Raw genomic sequence first — 21,598 nt, 5'->3', positions numbered from 1 at the left:
GTTTCTGGAGATTGCAAATCTGATTTGCTTTTCTAGTCAGTGAATAATCGTGGATGGTTCGGAGAGGTCGGTGCAGGTCAGCAAAAATAAATCAGAACCACGTGTCTGGGTATTACGGGGCGGAGCTGGTGGCACGGTTGGTTAGCTCAGTTGGCTGGATGGTTAGTTCATGATGAGGAGTGATGCCAACAGCACGGGTTCCATTCCTGCACCTTCTCAACCTTGCCCTCCACCTGGGGTGTGGTGACCCTCAAGTTCAATCACCACCAGTCAGCTCTCACAGGGGAGAGCAGTCTATGGTCCTCTGGGACTGTGGAAACAGATCATACACAATCCAGCTTACCCGAAGTCTGCAGAAATGATGAGCTACACCAGCTGCTGATGAGAAAGCATAAATCACCTCTTGCAATTTGCATTGAAGCGCTCCCGCTAAAGCTGTGTTATAACTGTTGCTGGCATTGTAATGTAAAGGTGTAAAGTGCATTGCCCTGACATTCTTTGCCATGTGATCCTCGTGGTTGGACCAGGACACTGCAGGCCGGTGTCCACCTGTACTGAGCCTGCCAGAGTTTGTGGGGTCAGTCATAGTTTACTGAATTCATTTTATAAAAAATAAAAAAATTTTTATTAAGGTTTTCATAAAATATCAAGAACAAAATGAAAAAAGAACCCAACAGGGTTAAGTACAAAACACAGTCTAGAAAAGCAACCCTCCATACCCCCATCCCACTGTACATAGATAATAAATTAACATTAACACCCCGACTTAACACAACAGGTATATACACCCCATCAGACCCTTCAGTGTAAATAACAAAACCAAAAATAAAGTAAACCCCCCCCCACCCCCCCGAGTTGCTGCTGCCATTGACCAATGTCTACCGTTCTGCCAGGAAGTCTAAGAACGGTTGCCACCGCCTAAAGAACACTTGTACCGACCCTCTCAAGGCGAATTTCACCCTCTCCAATTTAATGAACCCTGCCATATCGCTGATCCAGGATTCCACGCTTGGGGGCCTCGTATCCTTCCACTGAAGAAGAATCCTTCGCCGGGCTACCAGGGACGCAAAGGCCAGAATACCGGCCTCTTTTGCCTCCTGCACTCCCGGCTCCTCTGCCACCCCAAATATTGCGAGCCCCCTGCCCGGTTTGACCCTGGAACTTACCACCCTCGACACCGTCCTCGCTACGCCTTTCCAAAATTCCTCCAACGCTGGGCATGCCCAGAACATATGGGTGTGATTTGCTGGGCTCCCTGAACACCTAACACACCTGTCCTCACCCCCCAAAAAACGGCTCATCCTTGTCCTAGTCATGTGTGCCCCGGGCAGCACCTTAAACTGTATGAGGCTGAGCCTCGCGCACAAAGAGGAAGAGTTCACCCTCCCTAGGGCATCTGCCCACGTCCCCTCTTTGATCTCCTCTCCCAACTCCTCCTCCCACTTACCTTTCAACTCCACCACCGAGGCCTCCTCCTCCTCCTGCATCACCTGGTAAGTTTCCGAGATCTTCCCCACTCCCACCCACCCCCCCGAGAGCACCCTGTTCTGTACTGTGTGTGGCAGTAGCCGCGGGAATTCCACCACCTGCCGTCTGGCAAACGCCCTTACCTGTAAGTACCTGAAGGTGTTCCCCGGGGGGGAGCCCGTACTTCTCCTTCAGCTCACCCAGGCTCGCGAACCTTCCGTCCACAAACAGGTCCCCCAACTTTCGTATCCCTGCCCTGTGCCACCCCGAAAACCCTCCACCTGTTCTCCCTGGGCGAACCGGTGTTCCCCCGTATTGGGGTCCACGCCGAGGCCCCATCTTCCCCCCTATGCCGCCTCCACTGCCCCCAAATTTTGAGGGCAGCCGCCACCACCAAGCTCGTGGTATACCTCCTTGGAGGGAGCGGCAGCGGCGCCGTTGCCAGCACCCCCAGACTCGTACCCACACAAGACGCCGTCTCCAGCCTCTTCCATGCAGCCCCCTCCCCCTCCATCACACACTTGCGCACCATCGCCGCATTGGCGGCCCAGTAGTACCCACAGAGGTTGGGCAGCGCCAGTCCCCCCATCTCTACTCCGCTCCAGGAACACCCTTCTCACCCTCGGAGTCCCTCGTGCCCACACAAACCCCATTATACTCCTGTTAACCCGCCTAAAAAATGCCTTCGGGATAAACACGGGGAGGCACTGGAACAGGAACAAAAACCTTGGGAGCACCGTCATTTTGATTGACTGCACCCTACCCGCCAAGGACAGCGGCAACGCGTCCCACCTCTTGAACTCCTCCTCCATTTGCTCCACCAGCCTTGTAAAATTAAGCCTATGCAGGGCCCCCAAGCTCCTGGCCACCTGGACCCCCAAATAGCTGAAGCTCCTCTCCGCCCTTTTTAGTGGGAGCTCGCCAATCCCCCTCTCCTGGTCCCCTGGGTGAACCACAAACAGCTCGTTCTCCCCCATGTTGAGCTTGTACCCCGAAAACCCAAAGAATCCTCATTACCTCCGGCATTCCCCCCACCGGGTCCGCCACATATAGCAGCAGGTCGTCTGCATAGAGCGACACCCTATGCTCCTCCCCACCCCGCACCAACTCCCTCCAATTCCTTGACTCCCTTAGTGCCATAGCCAGGGGTTCAATCGCCAGTGCGAAGAGCAGGGGGGACAGGGGACACCCCTGCCTCGTCCCTCGGTGCAACTGAAAGTACTCGGACCTCCTCCTATTTGTGGCCACACTCGCCATCGGGACCTCATACAACAGCCTAACCCGCCTGACAAACCCCTCCCCAAACCCGAACCTCTTCAGCACCTCCCACAGGTACCCCCACTCTACCCTATCGAAGGCTTTCTCAGTGTCCATCGCCATCACTATCTCCGCCTCCCCCTCCCTCGCCGGCATCATGATAACGTTCAAAAGCTTCGGCACATTCACGTTCAACTGCCTCCCCTTCACAAACCCCGTCTGGTCTTCATGCGGCACACAATCCTCAATCCTCGTGGCTAAGGCCTTCGGCAGCACCTTGGCATCTACATTTAGCAAGGAAATCGGTCTGTAAGACCCACATTGCAGGAGATCCTTGTCCCGCTTCAGGATCAATGAGATCATGGCTGATCTTTTGTGGAGTCAGCTCCACTTTCCGGCCCGAACACCATAACCCTTAATCCCTTTATTCTTCAAAAAACTATCTATCTTTATCTTAAAAACATTTAATGAAGGAGCCTCAACTGCTTCACTGGGCAAGGAATTCCATAGATTCACAACCCTTTGGGTGAAGAAGTTCCTCCTAAACTCAGTCCTAAATCTACTTCCCCTTATTTTGAGGCTATGCCCCCTAGTTCTGCTTTCACCCGCCAGTGGAAACAACCTGCCCGCATCTATCCTATCTATTCCCTTCATAATCTTATATGTTTCTATAAGATCACCCCTCATCCTTCTAAAATCATGCGCCGCATAAAACCCGCATCATCCCAATTCGGGGCATACACATTGACCAGTACCACCCTCTCTCCCTGTAACTTACCACTTACCATTATGTACCTACCGCCATTATCTGCCACAGTGCTTTGCGCCTCGAATGACACCTTCTTTCCCACCAAGATTGCCACCCCTCGATTTTTGGCATCCAGCCCCGAGTGAAACACCTGACCTACCCACCCTTTCCTCAATCTTACCTGGTCTGCCACCTTCAGATGTGTCTCCTGGAGCATAACCACATTCGCCTTGAGCCCCTTCAGGTGCGCGAACACGTGGGCCCGCTTAACCGGCCCATTCAGTCCCCTTACATTCCAGGTTATCAGCCGGATCAGGGGGCTAACCGCCCCCCTCCCCCGCCGACTAGCCATGACCCCCTCCTCGGCCAGCCACGTGCCCGCACTCCACACCCGTCCCGTTCCCCACAGCGGCATACCCCTGTCTCGACCCCCCCCCCCCACTCGTTCCAGCTCCCCCTTGACTATCGCAGCAGCAACTCGATCTCTCCTTCCCCCCCCCCCCCCACCCCCCCCCCCCCCCCCCCCCCCCCCCCACCCCCCTGGCTAGGTCCCATCCTAGCTGATTTACTCCCCCCATTGCACTTCCGCAAGTCAGCTGACTCCTGCTGGCCCCGGCCACTCCCGCCTCTCCTTCGACTCCTCCCATTGTGTGACACACCCTCCTCTCCCGTTCCCCATCCATAGGCTCTCCCCCTCCCCCTCCCATTCTAAGCACGGGAAACAACCCTCGCTTCCCCGCACCGGCCCCGCCCCCTCCAGTCTTCAGCGCGGGAAAAAGCCCGCGCTTTCCACCTACCCGGCCCCGCCACCTCTGAGACAGCTCTTTTTACAGGGCCGGTCCCCTTACCCCCGACTCGGGCCTCCCCCTCCCCCACGGGGCCCCATGTCACCGCCATCCACCACCCCTGTTCCGTTTACCTACCCCCCTCCAAAAGCCCCCCCGACCAACCCAACCAAAACAGTGCTCAACCCGCCCCAATCACCCTCACCGACCCGAAAAAGAAAAACACAGAGAAAAAGAAACCAGGAGCAAAGCAAAGGCTCCCTCCTCAAAAAAAATTAAAATAACATATCCACCGCAGTCTCCAATCGCCCATCCCGATCCTCGATCTGTGTCCAATTTCTCGGCCTGGACAAAGGCCCACGCCTCCTCCGGAGACTCAAAATAATGGTGCTGGTCCTTGTAGGTAACCCACAGTCGTGCCGGCTGCAACATGCCAAACTTCACCCCCTTCCTGTGCAGCACCGCCTTTGCTCGATTGTACCCGGCCCTCCACTTCGCCATCTCCGCACTCCAGTCCTGGTATATTCAAACCTCCGCATTCTCCCACCTGCTGCTCCTCTCCTTCTTGGCCCACCTGAGCACACACTCCCGATCGACGAACCAATGGAACCTCACTAGCACCGCCCGCGGAGGCTCGTTAGCCTTGGACCTCCTCGCCAGCACTCTATGGGCCCCTTCCAGCTCCAGGGGCCCCTGGAAGGACCCCGCTTCCATCAGCGAGTTCAACATGGTGACCACGTAGGCCCCCACGTCCGGCCCCTCCAGCCCCTCTGGGAGGCCCAGAATCCGCAGATTCTTCTGCCTCGACCGATTCTTCATCTCCTCGAACCGCTCCTGCCATTTCTTGTGGAGCGCCTCGTGCGCCTCCACCTTTACCGCCAGGCCTAAGATCTCATCCTCGTTCTCGGAGATCTTTTGTCGAGCCTCACGGATCGCCACCCCCTGGGCCGTCTGTGTTTCCAGCAGCTTATCAATAGAAGCCTTCATCGGCTCTAGCAGGTCCGCTTTAATCTCCCTGAAGCAGTGCTGGATACCCTCCTGCTGCTCCTCTGCCCACTGCATCCACGCTGCCTGGTCTCTGCCCGCCGCCATTTTGTTCTTCTTCCCTCGCACCTTCTTCGGGTCCACCACCACCTTTTTAGTCGCCCCGCTCCTAGAAAAAGCCATATACTATCGGGGAGCTGTTATAATCTCCTTCCCACACCGGGAAACGTCGAAAAAGTGTCGTTGGGAGCCCAGAAAAGAGCCCAAAAGTCCGTTTTTGTGGGAGCCGCCGAATGTGCGACTTAGCTCCGCATAGCTGCAACCGGAAGTCCGTTTACTGAATTCATAAGGGGCATGTTGGGACAAATGCCACGACAAACATGTGTCTGTTCAAAGTGGGTGGCATCTTGAGTGCGTTTTGAGTGGTTTACCCAGGTCCCTTCCTGAACCCGTCAGTCCTTTGTACAAGGAAAGTGATTGGTTCTTCTTAAATGAGCTGTTTTTTTGGTTATTAGTCCAGGTTATTAGATCCCACCACTGGAGCCCACCACTGGATCCCACCACTGGATCCCACTGTTGCTCTTATAGAAACTGGTAAATTTCAGCATAAAGAGCTTGAGGGATACGTTGGATGCCAACTCGACCAGAATTCTCAACATGGGGAGACCAACATTGGTTCTGCTCCCTTCAAAGATTCCACCCTTGTAAGGCTTATTAGACACTCCCATTGACCCAATACAACCAGGTCACCAACATTTCTTGGCTGGGGATTGGGGCATGGAAGGGTGGGTGGGCACGGAAGGGGGGCTGTTGCACATGCTATTGCTTTTTCAGTGGAGCTGCAGGAACTAAATAATTCTGTGCCTGTGCCTGGGGCAAGAAAAAAGCTTTGGTCGCGATTCTCCGGCCTCGTTGCGCTCTTGCTCAAGCATAACGAGGCCGGTGAATAGCGGGAGAGGCCAAAAACGAGAACCGCACCAAGCGGCAAACAGTTTGCTATGCAACTGGCCCACTCCTGTAAGCGAAATCGGGATCCTGCCATAGCATGGCAAGAAACCAATTATCAACACTTAAGCCCGAATAACGAGAGCCCCCCCCACATCCAACGGCCTCCCGTCATTCAGCGGCCTCCCCAGCAAGTGGTCACGCTGGCGCCGATTAGTAATGCTTTTGAAAAACGTGAACCTGGCGGAAGGGCTTCAGTGGGGAGCCGATGAGGTGAGTAGCCATCTTTGCTCATAGGCAAAGAGCCCGGGCGAGCTGGGCTAGCCACCCCTGTGCTCGGCGGGGTGGGCCTCGGCAGGGGGTCGGAGAACCTCCTCAAGGGCTCAAAGGTGGGTCGCCATGGGGGAGGGGGGGGGGGGTTGGTGGAGGGGTGTGCTGGGGGGCAACTGGAGGACAACCGCTGGATCGTGTGTACCCATTCAGGGGGCAACCCCTGTCCCTGCCCATCTGCCCCAACGACTGCCCATAACCCCCACCATCTGCTGAGGCCTCTGGCTACGCGGCTGAAAGCTATTCCTAATCGGGAATTGTCAATCGTGGTTAAGTGAGCACTTCACACATGCCAAGTGGATACCCATGGGTGGACAGACCATGTAGCAATGTGGGAGACATTGCCTAGCAACCATTTCACACTGCGCTTGAACACTGCAGGAGGCAACCCGATACATGCAACATCCGAAAACCCAGGGGATGGCACAGCTCCGGGGGTCTGTCCACGGCCGGAGGGTGGGTGAGCGTCACGGGGTGGGGATGGGGGGGGGGGGGGGGGGGGGGGGGGGATGCCTGAAGTTAATTCATGATGAGGAGTGCCAACAGCACGGGTTCCATTACTGCACCGGGGGATGCCTGAAGAGATGGGCAAAGAGGTCAGTCCGCATTGCTGAAGGATGTGACTGAGACAGCATAATGGTTGCGCGAAAAGGTGTTTAATGTGTTGTACAAACCCCACTCCCTATGTGCTCCCCGCCCCCCCCCCCCACCTACACCCCCGGCTCTTCCGCCCCATCTCCAGTGCCCCATGATCCTCAATGTGCCTGGCCCTCCTAGCTCTACCACTACATCTTGGTATTTCACCAGGATGCACATGAGGTGGAGGCTGCCAGTTGCTTACCTCGTCCCTTGGCCTTCGATGCCCTTGGTCGGCGTCCTCTGCTGGCTCTGGAGCCCTCACCTGTCGATGGCACATGCACAGCCATGCCGTTCTGTCCTGTCTGCTGACCCTGAGATGCAGCCTCATCAGAAGGGTGGAACTCCGGAGAGCTGTTGGCCACCATTGCCACTCCATGGAACAGGTTTGGCTTGGCAGCCAGTGCCCCCTCCTCCCGACTGGTGCTTATAGGGCCTGGGGTTCACCATGGGATGGAGGGGCAGCTGGTTCAAGCCCTTGCATCATCTGGCTCTGCAGCACCACAGTGTTGAATCCATCGTCGATGCTCCTCAGTGACTGATCCATGCTCTGCAGCACCTCAGCCATACCCACCTGAGAATGGGACAGGCTCTGCAGCGCCTGGGCCATTCCAATCTGAGCGCGGGACATGTCCCGCAGAACCTCATCAAGGTTCGCTCACCAGGCTTTACACTGCGGTCGCCACCCTAGCAGTGCCGTTCATTGCCACTCCTGCGCCCCTAGCGCTTGAGACTCCTGAAAGCAGCAATGGATCTGCTGGAGTGACGCTGACATCTCCCTCTGAATATCCAGGTTGCCCCCATAGTCCCCAGCAGCTCTGGATACCTCTGTACCACAGGCTAGGACCCGGCTGGGTCCCGGGAACCAGCAGCCATCTGACTGCCGTCTCGCCTGAGGGTTCCTGCCTCCACCTGATGTTCATCAGCAGCAGTGTGGTGCTCACCAGATTGTGCCCCAGAAGCCTGACCACTAACATTTCCCACCAATGTGCGTGATGGAAGGTGGGGATGACAGCTGTGCCAAGACTACGGTTGCATCCTTGGAGTTCTCCTCCGAAGTGTTCTCCTTGGGAGTCAGGAAAGGGGGCCGCCCGGGATGAGCAGGCACCGTTGGCTGGAGGACCTCCGAGATAATGGACATGTGGTCGGGAGGGATGGTTCAGTCAGTAAGGCAATACCAACTCACATTTGACAGGTCTCCTGGGTGGAGCAAGGTGGTTTCTCACCTCTGCGTCGTCTGCCAGCCTCCGCCTGGTTGACTGCTCTATCTTCGGTGGTGTCTACTCACTCATGTTGTCCGGTGTAGGTCGTTGACCTTTTTTTGGCACTGAAGGCCAGTCCTCCTGGTCATACTCCCAGAGCTGAAAGCTGTTGTCACCTCATTCCAGGCAGCACTGGCTGCCTTGTGGCTGACTCTCAGGGACCTTCGGGGAACAGAATATCCCTCCTGGCCTCCACTGCGTCTCGCAGCCTCCCCAGGTCAGTATCTCTGAATCTTAGAGTCAGTCTCCTGGGCGCCATGGTTGCAAGCTGGCTGGGCTTGGCTGAGCAAGTGCAGCTTAAGTGCTGCTTGTAGTGGGGGGCTAGTGAGTGCGGTCCCGGTGAATCAGCTGGTGAGCTTCATTTGCGACGAGAAGCCCGTGAGGCCTCGTTAAGTGGACCAATTACCATTGAATTGCATTGCTGGCCTCGCTGGGCCGACGCCGGAAAACTCAAGGCAATTCCCGCTCGCTACCACATTTAGAAATGTTTCCGGAGACTTGCCCTTTGTGTTTGACACAAGAAGACAGGAAAGATTTAAAAAGTCACTTAGAACCAAACTTAATCGAACAAGAGTGTGGCCAATCTTTAGTGTATGAGGAGTGAACTACTAAAAATCTGCTGATAGTAGGGGAATGCAAGATTGAGTCTGCATGCCTGGGATTTATCTTATAATGAATGGCTTTATAAAATACATAAACTATTTAAAGCTATTCAAGAACCTCTTGTTATTTGATCAATCGTACTGTACAATAATCCTGTACACAATGTGCTGTGTACAATGCATATTAGCTATAATAAGAACATCGAGTGATAACTTACTGGGAGTTTGCAACATTTAGCAGAACTCTAATGAATTCATCAGTCTGAAGAACACTTAGTAAATGGGCTTTAATAATTAAAGTTAGCTTTCTAAAAAGGTTATTTTGACAGCTGACCAGATTTCCCTAAGCAATCATTAATGGGAGAATCAGTCAGCATTATTGATATAATGCAAGGGGGGTGGGGACTGAACAATAGTCAATCAACATCAAACTCATGGAGAAACTTCATACCCTTCTTCGCCAACAAATGTGATGTATAGCTTGTTCCGTTGCAGGTCTTTGCGTGAATAGGCCATAACCTGATTGAAGGTACCTTCCAGCAAGTGGTCCCGGCGTATAATTAACCTGCAAAGGATAGAGCAGACTTAGAGTGACACACTAGAGGCAGCTGTGTGGGCTCCAGTGCTGCCAGCAGGATCTTTACAGCAGGGAACATTTTTTTTTTAATAATTGAAAGCACATGTAAACTATATATAGGAAGTCCCAAATTATTTTTCTTGGAGAATACATGTAGTTTTGATTCGAGTTATTCACTTACTCACAAGCCTCTTAAATGGGCTTTACCTTCACAAGAAGCTGTTTTTCTTTGAAAATATACAACTTAATTCCTTTGAAAATATTGGTCTCGGCCACAATGTGACGCATCATTGCACCATCAGTTGTGATACTGCATGTTTTTCTCCCTCCCCAGATGAATCACTTTATTAGGAAAAAGGGAAATTCTTTATTGTCATATCTTATACCACTCACAACCAATGGATTAAATTGCGGTTATCCATGTGTTCAGTCCATAGGTTAAATTTTACAAATTTGTGCTCCTGCTTGTGTGCCAGGAGCATATATCAGTGTTTTGTGTGGAGAGATCAGCTGCTCTGCAAAATTTTCCATCTATTAGTTATTAGGTCTAGTAAATCCTTTGGGCTCCATTGACCTCCACGTGCAAATTTCTGTGTGCGTCTGATTCGTAAAGCCCCAAGCTGCTGTTGCGAGATAATAAAATATATTTAATTGGCAACTTCATGAAGCAATTATAAAAGTGAATTCCTTACTTTATTTTTCCCGGTCCTTGCCCATAACCTTTGGCCTCAAGCTTTCGATAGAAGTTCCTCAGCTTAGCTTCAAAATCTCTCCTGTAAGGGGCTGGAGCCCTTGCACTTGCTCGCTGCATGCCTGACAAACAGAAATGAACATTGTGTTTTCCTGATGAATATATTCCTGCAAAATTCATTTGCAGTTCAGTTTTTGAGAAGAAATTACAATATTGATTAAAATCAGTTCTTTGAGCACCGGCCTTCCTCCGTTGTGGGTTGCAGCACCACGGTGACAGCTAGTGCTTTGTCTGTGCCGCAGTTAGGATACTGGGCAGATTGCAATAGACAGCACAACTCTGCCACCCGAGTTGGAGCCTATCTACACAGAATTCTGTGACACATCCAAGCAAAGGTGTCTCTGCTGGTGTTAGTGGGTGTGAACAGTTCTCATGTGCCTGGCTTTCTTCCCTTCGAAAGAAACATCAACCTTCTAAGATTCCAATACAGGATCCACTGTCCACATTTTCCAGAGTCAATACAAAATGTGGCAGTGACCTAACTACGGGACAAGGTTTTACCTGCAAGTAGGCGGCTTCAAAATTTTAAACAGAAGAAAGTAAAAACATTCATAATTGCTTCTAATTGCTTGTAATTTGCAGTCCCCTGACCCTTTCCCATTTCAATAGCCCCCTTCAGCAAATTCTCAGTACTCCTGAATGGCCATTGTGCATGGAAATTGTTAGGAATTCATTTGGAATCATGGGAATGTTATTTGTACCACGTTAAAGTCATAAGAAGTTCCTGGGAGAAAGTTGTAATGAAGCTCCAAAATGGTACAAGGCAGAAAGGGAATAGATCCAATGCCATTGATCTTTAACCACCGTGTGCTCTGTTTTGTTAGAGGCATGTCTACTTATGGAGGGTAATGGAGCCAAAATGCGGTCTGTTTGGGTTTACCTGTGGTTTCTGGTATGGTTTTAACCAATCACTGCACTGGTGTGAATCCCTCACTCTCTCTCTTACCACAATCTAGTAGAGATTGGATATTAAGGAGGATAACTACAATCTTTCACAGAGTCTTACACTTACTGAACCAAATAGACCATCAGAAGCTGGAGAGAGTGTGGACCTAGTGGGAAGCAGATGATTGGAGTGGTGGGAACATGTTAAAATGAGCAGTGCAGTGAACCGTCAGTGAATCCAGACCAAAACGTCATGGTTCAGTAAGTGATGTGGAGCAAGAGGAAGCAGCTGATTGGGTGAGTAAAGTCGGGTGACTGGGACTTGCCTGGTAAGGAACTACCATTGGGGACTGACCCTAAATAGTAGTAAATTAGAACAGTAAAATATGAAGGGATTAACTGAGAAGCACAAGGGATAATTGATAGCCAGAGCCAGCATAATAATGTGACAAGTAATTATAATAAGTAATACAAGGATAAGTAGGTCAAAGTAGAATTAGACAAGGAATTAATGTAAGAGGAGGAATATTTAAGACTGAGTAATTGTAAAAGTTAGCAAGCAAAATGAGGTATTTTTAAATTTAAGACTTGGCAGGTGAGATCAGCCGAGTGGAATGTGCGGCCTATCATATGTGGGAGGTCATGGACCCTTCTGGCATCCTAAAGGTAAGTTTAACCTTTAAAAACTTACCTTGCAGGAGAAGCGGCCTTCAGATTTTCGGTGGGAGCAGTGGCCAGGGGTCTGTCGGGAAGGTAAGTTTAACCTTTAAAAACTTACCTTCAGAGCTGCAGGAAGTCGGCCATGGGGATTTCTGGGAAGATTTGTTAGTACCTGCATATAAGTTGGGCGGTTGCTAAACCCGAGACACTACACTTGTAGTGTCACCCACCCTTCCACCTCCTCTAACTTAAGGGGTTGAGTGAATATCAGGTAAGCTCTTTCTTTCCTTTTCTTGTTTTATCTAGAGGGGATGGCAGGGAAGGCAGTGCAATGTTCCTCCTGCAGAATGTTTGAGGTGAGGTACGCCTCACCTGTGGGAAGTGCACCCATCTCCAGCTCCTCAGAAACCGTGTTCGGGAACTGGAGCTGGAGCTGGATGAACTTCAGATCATTCGGGAGGCAGAGGTGGTCATAGATAGAAGCTTCAGGGATGTAGTTTCTCCGAAGACTAAAGATAGATGGGTGACGGTGAGAGGGTCTGGGAGGATGCAGTCAGTACAGGGATCCCCTGTGGTCGTCCCCCTTAGTAACAAGTATACCGCTTTGGATACTGTTGGGGGGGGGGGGGACTTACCAGGGGTAAGGCATGGCGTACAGGTCTCTGGCACAGAGTCTGTCCCTGTTGCTCATAAGGGAAGGGGGGAGAGGAGTAGAGCATTAGTCATTGGAGACTCCATAGTTAGGGGGATAGATAGGAGATTCTGTGGGAATGAGAGAGACTCGCGGTTGGTGTGTTGCCTCCCAGGTGCCAGAGTCTGCGATGTCTCGGATCGTGTTTTCAGGATCCTTAAGGGGGAGGGGGAGCAGCCCCAAGTCGTGGTCCACATAGGCACCAACGACATAGGTAGAAAAAGGGATAGGGATGTAAGGCAGGAATTCAGGGAGCTAGGGTGGAAACGTAGATCTAGAACAAACAGAGTTATTATCTCTGGGTTGTTACCCGTGCCATGTGCTAGCGAGACGAGGAATAGGGAGAGAGAGCAGTTGAACACGTGGCTACAAGGATGGTGCAGGAGGGAGGGTTTCAGATACCTGGATAATTGGGGTTCATTCTGGGGTAGGTGGGACCTCTACAAACGGGATCGTCTACACCTGGACCGGAGGGGTACCAATATCCAGGGGGGGAAATTTGTTAATGCTCTTCGGGAGGGTTTAAACTAGTTCAGCAGGGGATTAGGAACCTGAATTGTAGCTCCAGTATACAGGAGGTTGAAAGTAGTGAGGTCATAAGTAAGGTTTCAAAGTTGCAGGAATGTACCGGCAGGCAGGAAAGTGGTTTAAAATGTGTCTACTTCAATGCCAGGAGCATCCGGAATAAGGTGGGTGAATTTGCGGCATGGGTTGGTACTTGGGACTTCGATGTTGTGGCCATTTCGGAGACATGGATAGAGCAAGGACAGGAATGGTTGTTGCAGGTGCCGGGGTTTAGATATTTCAGTAAGCTCAGGGAAGGTGGTAAAAGAGGGGGCGGGGTGGCATTGTTAGTCAAGGACAGTATTACGGTGGCAGACAGGATGTTTGATGAGGACTCAGCTACTGAGGTAGTATAGGCTGAGGTTAGAAACAGGAAAGGAGAGGTCACCCTGTTAGGAGTTTTCTATAGGCCTCTGAAAAGTTCCAGAGATGTAGAGGAAAGGATTGCAAAGATGATTCTGGATAGGAGCGAAAGCAACAGGGTAGTTGTTACGGGGGACTTTAACTTTCCAAATATTGACTGGAAATGCAATAGTTTGAGTACTTTAGAAGGGTCCGTTTTTGTCCAATGTGTGCAGGAGGGTTTCCTGACACAGTATGTAGATAGGCCAACGAGAGGCGAGGCCATATTGGATTTGGTACTGGGTAATGAACCAGGACAGGTGTTAGATTTGGAGGTAGGTGAGGACTTTGGTGATAGTGACCACAATTCGATTACGTTTACTTTAGCGATGGAAAAGGATAGGTATATACCGCAGGGCAAGAGTTATATCTGGGGGAAAGGCAATTACAATTCGATGAGGCAAGACTTAGGATGCATTGGATGGGAAGGGAAACTGCAGGGGATGGGCATAAATGCAATGTGGAGCTTGTTCAAGGAACAGCTACTGCATGTCCTTGCTAAGTATGTACCTGTCAGGCAGGAAGGAAGTGGTCGAGCAAGGGAACTGTGGTTTACTAAAGTAGTTGAATCACTTGTCAAGAGGAAGAAGGAGGCTTGTGTAAAGATGAGACGTGAAGGTTCAGTTAGGGTGCTCCAGAGTTACAAGTTAACTAGGAAGGACCTAAAGAGAGAGCTAAGAAGAGCCAGGAGGGGACATGAGAAGTCTTTGGCAGGTAGGATCAAGGATAACCCTAAAGCTTTCTATAGATATGTCAGGAATAAAAGAATGACTAGGATAAGAGTAGGGCCAGTCTAGGAAAGTAGTGGGATGTTGTGCGTGGAGTCCGAGGAGATAAGTGAGGTACTAAATGCATATTTTTTGTCAGTGTTCACACAGGAAAAAGACAATGTTGTCGAGGAGAATACAGAGGTACAGGCTACTAGACTAGAAGGGCTTGAGGTTCATAAGGAGGAGGTGTTAGCAATTCTGGAAAGTGTGAAAATAGATAAGTCGCCTGGGCCGGGTGGGATTTATCCTAGGATTCTCTGGGAAGCTAGGGAGGAGATTGCTGAGCCTTTGGCTTTGATCTTTATGTCATCATAGTGCCAGAAGACTGGAGGATAGCAAATGTTGTCCCCTTGTTCAAGAAGGGGAGTAGAGAAAACCCCGGTAACTATAGACCAGTGATTCTTACTTCTGCTATCTTGGAAAGGTTTATAAGAGATAGGATGTATAATCATCTGGAAAGGAATAATTTGATTAGAGATAGTCAACACGGTTTTGTGAAGGGTAGGTCGTGCCTCACAAACCTTATTGAGTTCTTTGAGAAGGTGACCAAACAGGTGGACGAGGGTAAAGCAGTTGATGTGGTGTATATAGATTTTAGTAAAGCGTTTGATAAGGTTCCCCACGGTAGGCTATTGCAGAAAATACGGAGGCATGGGATTCAGGGTGATTTAGCAGGTTGGATCAGAAATTGGCTAGCTGGAAGACAAAGGATGGTGGTTGATGGGAAATGTTCAGACTGGAGTCCAGTTACTAGTGGTGTACCACAAGGATCTGTTTTGGGGCCACTGCTGATGTCATTTTTATAAATGACCTGGAGGAGGGCGTAGAAGGATGGGTGAGTAAATTTGCAGATGACACTAAAGTCGGTGGAGTTGTGGACAGTGCGGAAGGATGTTACAGTTACAGAGGGACATAGATAAGCTGCAGCGCTGACTGAGAGGTGGCAAATGGAGTTTAATGCAGAAAAGTGTGAGGTGATTCATTTTGGAAGGAATAGCAGGAAGACAGAGTACTGGGCTAATGGTAAGATTCTTGATAGTGTGGATGAGCAGAGAGATCTCGGGGTCAATGTACATAGATCCCTGAAAATTGCCTGCCGGGTTGAGAGGGTTGTTAAGAAGGCGTACGGTGAGTTAGCTTTTATTGGTAGAGGGATTGAGTTTCGGAGCCATGAGGTTATGTTGCAGCTGTACAAAACTCTGGTGCGGCTGCATTTGTAGTATTGCGTGCAATTCTGGTCGCCGCATTATAGGAAGGATGTTGCCTGGTATGGAGGGAAGATCAGATCATATGAGGGAAGGCTGAGGGACTTGAGGCTGTTTTCGTTAGAGAGAAGAAGGTGAAGAGGTGACTTAATTGAGGCATACAAGATGATCAGAGGATTAGATAGGGTGGACAGTGTGAGCCTTTATCCTGGGATGGTGATGTCTAGCACGAGGGGACATAGCTTTAAATTGAGGGGAGATAGATATAGGACAGATGTCAGAGGTAGGTTCTTTACTCAGAGAGTAGTAAGGGTGTGGAATGCCCTGCCTGCAACAGTAGTGGACTCGACAACATTAGGGGCATTTAAATGGTCATTGGATAAAAATATGGATGATAAGGGAATAGTGTAGATGGGCTTTAGAGTGGTTTCACGGTCGGCGCAAAATCGAGGGCTGAAGGGCCTGTACAGCACTGTAATGTGCTATGTTCTATGTTCAAAATGACAATATGTGCAGCAAATGCTCCCAACTGCAGAAATCTAAGCTCCAGGTTTCGGAGCTCGAGCAGCGCATCTGCGAGGCTGAGAGTGCATAACAAGTTTAAGGAGGTGGTCACACCGCAGCTCAAGGGACTGGAGGAAAGAAGGGTGGCCACCAGGCAGTCCAAGAGAAATAGGCAGAAATAGGCAGGTAGTGAAGGAGACCCCTGGAGTCCTGCACTCAAACCGATTTTCCATTTTGGAAGCTGATGAGGGTGCTGGTTCCTCAAGGGAGTGCAGTCAGCGCTAAACTTCTGGCAGCACAAACAGCTTGACTGTACAGGAGAGAGGGAGTAGGAGGAGCAATAGTGATAGGGGATTGATGAGTTAGGGAAACAGGTCTTTCTGCGCCCGCTGTCGTGACTCCAGGGATGGTGTGTTGCCTCCCTGTGCTTAGTGACTACAGAATAGGAGAATAGGGCAGATGAATACGTGGCTCAAGAGTTGGTGCAGGAGAGAGGGTTTTAATTCCTGGATCACTGGGACTGTTTCTGGGGAAAGTGGGACATGTACAAGCAGGATGGTCTGCAGCTGAGCCAGAATGAGACCAACTCCTTGTGGTTGGGTTTGCTAGTGCAGTTAGGAGGAGTTTAAACTAGTCCAGCAATTCACTGAGGTGTGTAAAAATAATAATAATAGTGAGCGGGATCCTCTGTCCCACCGCACCCGTTTTCTGATGCGGCAAGCCCCCATTGACAGCGGGATCCTCCGTCCTGGCAGCCGGCCAATGGGGTTTCCCATTGTGGGCACCCCCACGCCGTAGGGAAATCCATGGGCGTGAGTGCGCTGCCGGTGAAGCGGAGGATCCCGCCAACGGAGAATCCAGCCCAGGGTATTTCAACTTCCAGAACCTTTATTGGAATAGTCATCGTGTAATGTGTTTAGAGAGGGCTGGTTCCTTAAAATGTATTCAGGAGAGCGTTTTATGTCAATATGTAGAAGGTCCAATGAGGGACAGCGCAGTGCTGGATCTAATTCTGGGGACAAAGTTGAAGAGGTGTTTGAGATGGCAGTGGGGAACACTTTTGTGATAGCGACATCAACACAGTATGATTTAAGATTGTTATGGAAAAGGAAAAAGATAGTCTTCAAAAAATGATTTTGGATTGGGGAAGGCAGATTTTATTACAATAAAGCAGGATCTGGTCAAAGTAGACTAGGAACAGCTTCTTGTGGAGAAATCTACAGCAGAGCAGTGAGGGTGGCAGGGGGGGGCATTCAAAAAGGAAATGGGGAGATGTAGGAACAACAGGCCCAGAGAACTTGGATGGCTAGGAATATTCAGGACTGGATTAGAAAGAGGGAGAGGCTTTTAGCAGGTATAAAGGGAGCAAATCAGCAGAGGCCTTAGAGGAGTATAGAAAATGCAGGGGGAACTATGGAAAGTAATTAGAAGAGTAAAGAGAGGGAATGAAAAAGCACTGATGGGTAGGATTAGGAAGAATCCCAAGATATTCTATGAATATATTAAGGCGAAGGGGATAACTAGGGAATGTGTAGGTCCATTAGGGACCAAGGGGGCAATCTGTGCGTGGAGCCAAAGGACATTGATAGGGTGTTTAATGAGTACTTCACATCTGTCTTCACTCAGGAGAAGCAGGATATAAGTACAGAATTTGGGGAGACGGAATGTGAGATTCTTGAACAATTTGACATAGTGTAAGGTTTTCGGGCAATTCGGCCTTTTCGGACTGCCCAAGGATAAAACCCAGAGACTGTAAACTGACTTTTCAGCCAAGAGAACGTAACCAGATTTCCCAGCAGGCTTGATCCGCTGAGCTGAGTAGGGGCATAGGTATTTACAAACCCCCCCCCTAGGAGCTACAAGGAAGAAGGAGCCAGACAACGAGATAAGATTAACACACAGACAAAGGGGCACGGGAATACACAGGGGGCCTGCCTGCAAGCAGGACAATGGGATGGTCATAGCCCCATGCAGATGTAAATGACTTGGCCTCCACCAGAGTAGAATCCAATTAACACCCCATCAACATAGCAAGGTGAGAATAGCAGCCATCTCCGGAGCAGCTGGAAGACTGAAAATCTTCACAAGAGAGCTTAACCTTGTTATCCCAAAAAGCAGACTGTCTGGGCTCAGTATATTGCGCTGGAAAAGCCCCTTGAAGATAAACGGTAGAAAAAACCAAGTTGGAGGCGGACCTGGGGGAGGTACTCCAAGCTTGACAGAAGCCACCGGCAGGAACTCACTGGGAGGAGGGGGCGGAGTCGGCGCCAAATTCAAATCGCGGCAGGTCTGCCTGGCTGGAAGGAGCGGACCTGCGAGGAAAACCCGGAAGCGAACAGCTCTGACCGGCTCAAAGGGGGCGGGACCAGCGGGAACTTTAAACTTGGACCGATACAACGCAAAGGGGGAGGAAAACCCGGAAGTCGACAGCTCTGACCGGCTCAAAGGGGGCGGGACCAGCGGGAACTTTAAACCTTACCCATTCAATGCAAAAGGGGCTGGCCGAACACAGGAAAAGGGCAGGTAAAACGGATATAAAAGGGGCTGTGTTTCGATTGAGGGTCTCTTGGCTCGACCTCTCCACCTTTGACTTGACCTCTGCAGCCTGTGACTGTAAGTACCCTGCAGCAGCTTGCGAAACTCCCTTGACTTTGATAGTGGTTGAGGCTTTGGGGAAGGGGACTTGATTTGTGTTCTGTGTCATTGCTAAAACTGTGTAACAATAAGATTTTTTGTTGTGTCCGTTATAGTACTTTCTGAATAGACTTAGTTTGTGTTAGAGTTTAAGATTTTATTATAATTTCTTCTGTTTGATGATTTTGACCTGGGTTTTGCAATAAACCTTGATTTGCTGATAATTGGAGTCGTTTAAATTCTTCAATCTCTCACCAGCGATCTCTGACCAAGTCATTGTTAAGATATTCCTCACCTTAATTCCGGGTTCAAGAATCTAGGGTCATCTTGAGCGATTCACTCAGGACAGGCTGCTGGTTAGGTAATAAACAGCAGTGTCCTATTCTCTCTCTTGGGAAAGCTACTCCAGCGAAGTAGGAACCGGGTGGGTGCTGCACCACCGGCAAGAGAGAGAATCACCTGGGCATTGGTGGGGGTCTGGATATCTGTGTGATATAAGCCTCAGGCTTCCGGTTAGGGATAAACGGCAGGCTTGATTCAGTGCTCTCTCCCGTGGAGGTGTCCCAGTGCGGCATCCCCTGGCCTCTGAAGTTTCAGTGCCAGCTGGAGAGAGACACACACAGATACTCAAACCCCAGATATCGGCCCAGTAGTGGAGTAGCAGAGATGGCACCCTCTACAATGGCGACCGCGGTAGGACCCCGGTGGTTTGGAGTATGTGACTTGGCAGAGGGGGTGAGGGAACAAAGTAAAATGGAGGAGAGAATCTTCTCGTATATGTGGCAAAAGGTCAACCTCACCAAACCTTGGGTCTCAGAACTAATCAATGCGGAGCAACCGGTAATGGCAGCGGCTGCATGGACAGAAAGTAAGGCGCACAAAAAGCACTTGGAGAAGGCAGTTTGGCTGATCTGCCTGTCTCAGCAGGTAGTCAAAACAGAGCAAAGGATCGAAGAGTTAGAGCAGGAGGCTAGCGCAGCGGAACGACTGCGGGAGGAATTGGCAGAAATGAAACAGGAAAGCGAGTCTAACCGGTGTGAGAAGGACTATCTCCACTGCCAGATAGTGGAGGGTAAAGAAAAGGAACGGAGGCTCCAGGAACTCTATGCTCGGAGTACAGAGCAGTGTAGGAAGCTGGAGGGGAAGTTCCGGGACATCCAGGCTGCGTACCGAGTGGCTCGCGAGGAAGTAGGGGACTGTGCCCATGGGCCGTGCCAGGCACGAATAACGGAGTTGGAGGAGACCTTGTCCAAGTTCAGGGGACAGATACACCTGGTAGGTCCAGGGGGGTTCCCTAGGGGCAAGGTGCTCCTCGCAGCGGATGATTCCCCAAAGGCCAAGGGGAATAGACCGCCTCCTGAGGCACCGGGATTGTGTCCGGGTCGGCAGGGGGGGATCGGACTGCACGTTCAGGGGCAAGTCCAAGGGGGGTCGGCAGGGTACCCCCAGCTGGCGGCGTGTCCGCCTGGTTTCGTATGTGGGTCCCCATGGGATGGGGACAGACCGCTGCCTGGGATGCCGGTGATGGGGCCGGGTCAGCAGGTAGGGTTTGGACCGCCCGGTCAGGGGCAGGTCCAAGGGGGGTCAGTGGTGTATCCCCAGATAGCGGCGTCTCCTATATGGGTAGTTAGCCCGGGGACAGGGGGGCTACCCAACGGGGCAGGAGAGCTGGACAGTGGGGAGGAGGAGCAGGAACCCCAGGTAGGGCAGATGTGCCCTGTCAGACAAAGAAGGTATGGTCCCCCGGCGGGGCTGGCGAATAGGGGACCGGTTGAGGGCGACATTATCATTCCTCATGGGGCATCCGCGCTCAGGGGGATGGTGGCCCACGTTCCCAGGCTAACTCCAAAAGGGGATCCGTCGCTTCATTTTATGGAGGTGGAACAGGCAGCCAGCATTAATGACTGCGACGAGGGGGAGCAAATAAGGATGCTCCTGATGACCCTAGATGCACAGCTATGCAGGACAGTGACCTCTGGGAATGGGGGAAGACCTGACACATGGGCGGCAGCACAGACTGCTGTTCTGGAGGCGATGGGCTTGAATCTGGGGAGCCCTTTCATGAGGGTGGGGGAAACCAAGCAGCAACCAGGGGAATCTCCCACCATGTTCGCAGACAGGCTGTGGATTGTCTATATGGAGGCATGCGGGGTTCCCGCGGATAGACGGAATTTAGGGGAAAGAACCGCCCACTGGCTGAAGACCCTAGTTGCCAACTGTCTCCCTAACGTTAGGGCAAAAGCCGAACACTGGTTCGACCCGCAGACCCCGGCCCTTAATGAGGAAGAGGTCCTTAGGAAACTTACCCTCGCATATCGTAATGGGGAGAGGGGTGAGGACAAGCCCCTTAAGGGTAGGGTGCATGAAATCGTGCCAGCAGCCCCTAAGAGAGAGTGGAAGCATGAGGGCACCCGGACCTCCGACAAGAAACCGGTATGCTACGGGTGTGGGAAGGCCGGGCATTTCAAGAGGGAATGTAAAAACCCTAGCAAGCAGGAGAGGGCTCCCGCAGTAGAGAGTCGGACCCCGGCGGCAGGAGCAGCTGCCCCGGAAACCATCAAGGTAAGTAAAATTTTAGCCCTTTTGCAAGGCTCAGGACAGGTGGCAATGGCAACGGGCCAGGGTCAGCCCGCCCCCGCACCCAGGGAAGCCTCCGAATGACTAGCCCCTCAGCAGCCCACCTTTCTATGCCCACTGGAGTATGGCCCGTGCGGGAGACCCTGGGTCAAGATGGAGGTCCAGGATACGGTCGGGAGTTACCTACTGGACACAGGTGCTTCCAGTACTATAGTCCACACGGACAATCCCCGAGCATCCCCTCTGTCTAGCGGGGTACCCTATAGTCTCATCGGATTTACCGGGAACGAAAAAATGGGTTTTTTCTCTGTTCCCCTGTCTATCAGGTTAGGGGCACTCCAGGCGCACTGGAAATGCGTCCT

At 51.3% G+C, this 21,598-nt stretch overlaps 1 protein-coding gene across 4 annotated transcripts in view; it reads right to left on the bottom strand.

The window, feature by feature from the left end:
- LOC140425013 (E3 ubiquitin-protein ligase HECW1-like) overlaps nt 1-21,598 on the bottom strand; it is an 856,744-nt gene that overhangs the window by 154,499 nt on the left and 680,647 nt on the right. For all 4 annotated transcript variants that reach the window (XM_072508780.1, XM_072508779.1, XM_072508783.1 and 1 more), the window contains 2 exons: nt 10,286-10,406; nt 9,468-9,581 (listed from right to left, as the gene is read on the bottom strand). In XM_072508780.1, the coding sequence (XP_072364881.1) occupies nt 9,468-9,581; nt 10,286-10,406 (235 nt within the window). The remainder of the gene's footprint in view (nt 1-9,467; nt 9,582-10,285; nt 10,407-21,598) is intronic.

This window comes from Scyliorhinus torazame, chromosome 6 (genome assembly GCF_047496885.1).
Source record: "Scyliorhinus torazame isolate Kashiwa2021f chromosome 6, sScyTor2.1, whole genome shotgun sequence".
In the NCBI taxonomy this organism is placed as follows: domain Eukaryota; kingdom Metazoa; phylum Chordata; class Chondrichthyes; order Carcharhiniformes; family Scyliorhinidae; genus Scyliorhinus; species Scyliorhinus torazame.
This window is presented reverse-complemented; position numbering and strand designations above follow the sequence as displayed.